At 38.8% G+C, this 6,065-nt stretch overlaps 1 protein-coding gene across 1 annotated transcript in view; it reads right to left on the bottom strand.

The window, feature by feature from the left end:
- mvb12a (multivesicular body subunit 12A) overlaps positions 1-1,091 on the bottom strand; it is a 6,027-nt gene extending 4,936 nt beyond the window's left edge. The window contains 2 exon segments of the mRNA XM_035661008.1: positions 955-1,059; positions 1,062-1,091. Of these exon segments, the coding sequence (XP_035516901.1) occupies positions 955-1,059; positions 1,062-1,091 (135 nt within the window).
- Between the last annotated feature and the right edge of the window lie 4,974 nt (positions 1,092-6,065).

The following is a 6,065-nucleotide window of genomic DNA, read 5'->3' as shown; positions in this document are numbered from 1 at the left end:
GTATATATTATATTATATTTTTCTGACAATAGATCCTCCTAAATGTTCACACTGGAATTTTTTTTGTTGGTAGAAAGTAGAGGTTCCTCTGTTAAATTATTTTGAAATAAACCAGCAAAAGTGTCTGATTTTGGCAAATCCAGAAAATTGCATAACTGACAAATCAAAGCACTACATTAAATTAAAGTACAGTCCTAAGACATTATTATTGATTTGTAACATTGCTCACAAAGGTCTAAAGGAAGAACTACCTACCGACAAATGTATGTTGTCTCATGGTATGTTATTATATTGCATACCTCTAGTAAAACCTGTAGTTGTATCCTGAGGCTTTTTCTGTTTGTAACTTCAGTAGAAATAAAGAGGTAAGTCATCTACTCTTGGCTCTTGACTGGATTATGGAATTCACATTGAACAGTTTTCACTGTAAAAGTCTAAATATAAATCAATATAAAGCACAAATCAATAAGTACGAGTGATGAATTTGAAATGAGCATCTTCAAATGACAGAAACTAATGAATTAAACCTATTGAGTGTACAAATGTGCAGTGACAGTGGATTTATTTCTGAACTTACGTAATGCCTATTGTTATTGTGAACTGTATTTCGGTATGAGGGTGGGAACCCACCACACAGATAGCCTACAGGTAGCTTAAATCAATACTGGCTGAGCTTTGACAGTCTTATTGCTTTACCGCCAGCTGCTGTTTACGTTACATTATCACACTTATATATGTCTAACAAATTCACGTGTATTGTTACATAGTTATTCATGAGAAAACCTGAGTAAATTCATAATAAAAACTGGTTTGGAGTTATTTTCCACGTACAGCCGGGCTTACCTTACAATAGTAGCGACTGTTTATTGACTAAAGTTCGCTGCTTCTTGTTCCAAATGTGTTTAAGTCCTTTCATTTCCCCAGTCGACTAATAAAACCACAACACACACTTACCCTGCCTCTGGGTTCACTTCTTCGAGGAGAAAGGGTTTGGCAGGCGAACAACTTTTCAGTCAACAGCCGAAGTTTCTTGGTCTTCCTTGTCAAAGCAGGAAGTAGCCTACTGAATCCATTCTGACTCCAACTCCCATCAACCCACGGGGCAAGACGTCAGAATGAACGCCAACTCAAGTCTGACCGCAAAATGTAAAACCTTTGTGATCTTACTGTTATAAAATATTGATGCAGATTTTGTCTTGCTTTGGTAGAATGTATTGATTGGTCTCCTAGAAGAAGGCGTACAGAGGAACATTTGTGTGTACATGATTAATCTTATTGATTAATCTTATTATTTTACCTGCCAAATTCCATATTCATGAATGTAAATGTACTGGTAAGAGACCGAGCTTTGTTGCCTTCGTCAGGGAGTTCAATACATTTATTCATGAATACAACTCCCCTTGCATTGCCAGCAGCAGTCAGGTGCTGGCAGGTCGCAGGACCACGTAAAACATCTAAATAAACCACCACACTGTGATTTATTTAGGCGTCAACAACGCGCTGCAAATACAGATTTTTTTTAAATACATTCTTACACTCTTTAAAACGAAAAATCAATTAAAACTATAGCAGCCTGTATTATATATTTATTTTGTAGAACCCCCCCAGCAACATTTGTCTTTTATTTTTTTGCTTCCTATTATTTATGTATTTATTCCTCTTTTATTTTATATATTGTGTTTCTTAGCACATGCTCTCAGTTTTTATACATGTAAGCTCTTTATTATGAGAAATAAAGAGGGGGAAAAAAGGTCTGAACACAAGATGGCGGCATTACGACAATCAGAGAAAAACAGTCTGTTTTGTTGTCCAATTTCAGAGCTCCCTTTTAAAATGCCTCGTCGTCAATAACTGTGTACACGAACTGTTATTTGATATTCTGTGTTTTTACTGGGTTTGTGTAGATAAGGCACTCAAACAACAAAGGAAGAAATAAAGCTCTTTTAGGTCGTTCACAAACATAGGCCACTGCATTTGGTGTGGACAGAAGGGTGCTGAGAGAAGAATCGATTCTAATTTACATGAAAATGAGGGTGAGCAGGGCGGGCTGAGGTGGAGGGAAAGAGAGAGTGACAGGAGGATAATGAAAAAGGGTAAGATGGGGAGAAGAAGGGGAGGAAATGGAGAGAACTGGGAATGAGGGATAAAGAAAAGGTAAATTGTAGGCAACAGTGAGGTTTTAAAAGGACAAGGAAAAGATGTGAGGCAAGACAATGAACACTGCGCACACACATAGACACAGAGTGCCACAGGGAGGGAAGGTTAGACAGAAAGCATGAGGACTAACACATCGTTTGTTTTTGTCTTTTCATGGTTGAACACAAGAAAAATATAGAATGTCAAAAGCAGCAGTGGGGTCAAATCCAGAGTCCTGGATCCAGTTTATTGTGGCCTCAGGTCTTCTTACTCCTCCCATGGTGAACGTTTGGCTTTTTGATTTTGTGTTTTTCCTACCACGGCTAAGCAGATGACTTTTTCGCGGTCTGAAACTCAGGTGGCTGCACGTGCTCTCTCTCTCTCTCTCTCTCTCTTTCTCTCTGTGGATGTATGCTGCACTTCCTTCCAGGGAAGTCATCTCCCTGCTATGACCTCTCCATTAACATTGAGAACTCTGTGCTCTCTGCAGCTCTGAATGCAATAAACCTGGGTGTGACACTGATTGACCAGGTGCCCTATGCTGCTCACATCGCTGCAACATCACAATGCTGTAGATTAATGCACCACAACATCAGGAGGATACGTCTCACCCCTCACCCATGCGTTTGTCATCTTGTGTCTAGACTCTAGACTACTGCAACTCTCTCCTGGCTGGCCTGCCTGCATACATTTGCCAGTTTACTTCTGCAGCTCATCCAGGATGCAGCAGCCGAGCTGGCCTTAAACCAGTGGCTGCTCAAATCAGATTCAAGACACAAGTTCCGTGCTGCAGATGGTTCAGGCATGTCCTAAATCCAGGACATGGTCAAACCATAAACCCCAGCCCCTCCACTATGCTCCTCTACTGCCAATAGACTTACTACTCCCTCTGCTCAACAAAATTATGACTGTTTAATGGTGAAACAAGCTCCTTATTGACATCGGGACAGTGGAAACTCACATCTTTGTCGCAGACTGAAAACCCATCTGTTCAAACTGCTGCTCGGCCCATTAAAAGAAAGAAAAAAACAAACAAAAAGCTCCTCTTTCTCTATCTCTCATTGCTTCTAAATGCAGCTATTGCAGCAGTTAGATTATTATGAAGTAGCAGCATGATTCTTGGAATGTTTTGGTTGTATCCACATGGCTGAATCACTTATTGTAAGCAGCTTTGGGTGAAAGTGTCAGCTAAATGAATGTAACATAATGGACGTGTGCATCTGTTTTTAGTAGTCAATGAACACACAGAATGTGAAGAACCCAGTGAAAGATACCCAAACACCTAGGAAAGGAAGTCAATCTCTGTTTATAATTTTCCACATGGAACATGGAGGCAGCTGCACACACAGGCTCGCTCCATCTAAAGACTTCAGCTCAATGTGTCATTAGGAATAAGGCCCTTTGTTAGCTACAGACAATACACTCCTAACACACACAGACACCCTTCTTAATCCACTGTAATGTTGTGTGTACATGTGTGAAATTGAGAAAAAGACACTTGATTGGAGCATCCAGAGGTGCCCAGGTCCCTGTTGGCATGGCAACATGCAGAGCAGACCACAGGGGGTGGTTGTAGGGGGAGGGGGACTGGAGCGGGTGGACTGTTCCATCTCAGTGAAAATGGACAACGGTATTTATTCAAAGCATTTATCTTTATTGGATGATTGGCCAATTAATGAGAATGAGCCAGCTGTAATCTGCTGAGAATAAAGCAAAAGGGAGAAGAGGCAAATTGCCAGCGAGTGCTTCTGTGTGTGTCTGAATGCCTGCACATCTGCGTCTGCTAGTTGGGGGAGCATGCAGCTGCCTGTGTGTTAGTGGTGGTAAATATGAGAGTGAGAGAGCAGGATCAGACGCTCTAGTACTTCCTACTGTGCAGGGGGATTCATTCATCTTTTCCATTAAGTGAGCCTCATAGAGTGACAGCAGCAGACACTCACGTGCAAACAGACACACTTCTCAACATCATGAAGTCTCAGTCACACTGAATTGAGTCCTCTGCACCACCACACACACACGGGGCTTCCCCACAACGGGTGTACTGAGGCAGCTGAGGAGGAGGTGGGATGTTTACCACTAGGGCCAGTCATCCTGCAAGGATGCTGCACTAATGTTTTACCCAACCAATGAAGTGAACACATTTAAATAAAATGTATTTAATATATATATATACACATATATAACTAGCAATGTCTGCTGGAGTTAACAGAGGACAGTTAATAAAAAACACAATAATTTGGTGTTAAATATTTTGCCATAGTAGCAGCATTATCACCAGAAACAAAAGCAAATGAATCATTGTGATGAAGTTAATTCAAAAGATCCTTTATTTAATCTCAATAAATCAAACATGTATCTGCATTAGACTCAAGAACAACCCAGTTTGGGCATTAATTTTATACACAATATTTATAAACTGATTATCTTATAGCAAAGTATTTTAAAACAAAAAATGAGATATCAGTAGTACCACCTGGATTAAAAACAGTTTGTATGATGACCCGCCGATTGGCAGATAAAACTGAAACAGATCTAACATAACTTCTTGTAGAAACTCTGTCTGAAATATTATGAGAGTCAGATTTAAAGTATATATACCACATGTAACAGACACACACACACACACACACACACACACACACAGAGTATTAACACTAAATATTAATTGGTAGATCCATTAACAACAACATTGTTTCCACGGTGAAATGATGGCCTCTTCGCGGTATCAAATCAAACTGCAGCATTCCCCGGAGCCCGCCGATATACTGATGGAGAGCTGCGTCAAAGTATCCAGAACAAAACCGGAATTACATCAATGTTACTTTCAACATAAAAGTATCACAACTCCAAAATCTTTTTATTACAGCAATTCTTAAACAACTGTTTATGTGCAGGTAAACAAAGGTAAAAAAAATGGTAGCAAACATCCATATAAATAATATTTCATATGTTTTTATTAATGTTCTGTAGCTCTTTGAACATCTTATTCTGTTTTGTTTGGCACTCGGTATTCAAATTATTTTGCTGTTCACTTCCAGGACAACCCTTTCATGATATAATATTTTCACAATAAAGATAAGAAGGCCAGTGAATTAAATATGCAATAGAAACTGTCCAAGGTGTGTATGTGTACTGGGATGTCCAAAGTTGGGCCACCCTGGACAAGAAAAGCAGTCTAAATGGATCAATGGATGTTATAATGCTAATGTAGTAATTCTGCCATTGTCTGGTGCTCACAAGTGGAAAAGAAGGCAAGAAAAATGTAATGGAAAAAATTTTCATGCATAACATTGCTATCATCCCCTTCAGAAGGACTGTGAAAAACATTGTTCACCTCTGTATCATTACAATATATTCCCGAACTGGTACTATTTGTCTTGTGACTGTGTTCAAAACAGCGGTTTTCAGAAGAATTCAGATCATTGACCACATTAAAAATACTCCACTACAAATAAAAAACTTGCATTCAAAACCTTACGTAAGTAAAAGTATTAAAAGTACTCGTTATGCAGTGAAATGGTCCCTGTCAGTGTTTTACTATTGTATCTGATGTTTCTGGATTCATATTACTGCTGCATTAATGTGTATGCTGCATAATTTTAACTACTTTGTTCACTGTTGGGTAGTTTAAGCTACAATGATGCATCATATTCAAAAGCATCATATGTTTGTAGCATCACTATACTGTGAGAACCACGCATCCGTAAAAAAATTTCATGGACTCAATGTATTTTCCAACTAATAAAGAGGGTGTTTTAAACAATTTATATAGTTTAAGAAATATGAGAATTTCCACAACCCATAAAGGAGAACATAATCCTTCAGTTTATCATAAAAATTCTAAATCACAACATCTGGAAATACACTGGACAAGAAGGGTGTGAAAATAAAAAATGTATCTAAAAAGTAACTAGGAACTAAATGTGTCA

Source organism: Morone saxatilis, unplaced genomic scaffold (assembly GCF_004916995.1).
Source record: "Morone saxatilis isolate NCDOM2014 unplaced genomic scaffold, NCSU_SB_2.0 Contig17, whole genome shotgun sequence".
In the NCBI taxonomy this organism is placed as follows: domain Eukaryota; kingdom Metazoa; phylum Chordata; class Actinopteri; family Moronidae; genus Morone; species Morone saxatilis.
Note: the sequence above shows the minus strand (reverse complement) of the source record. Positions and strands in the feature narration are given on the sequence as shown.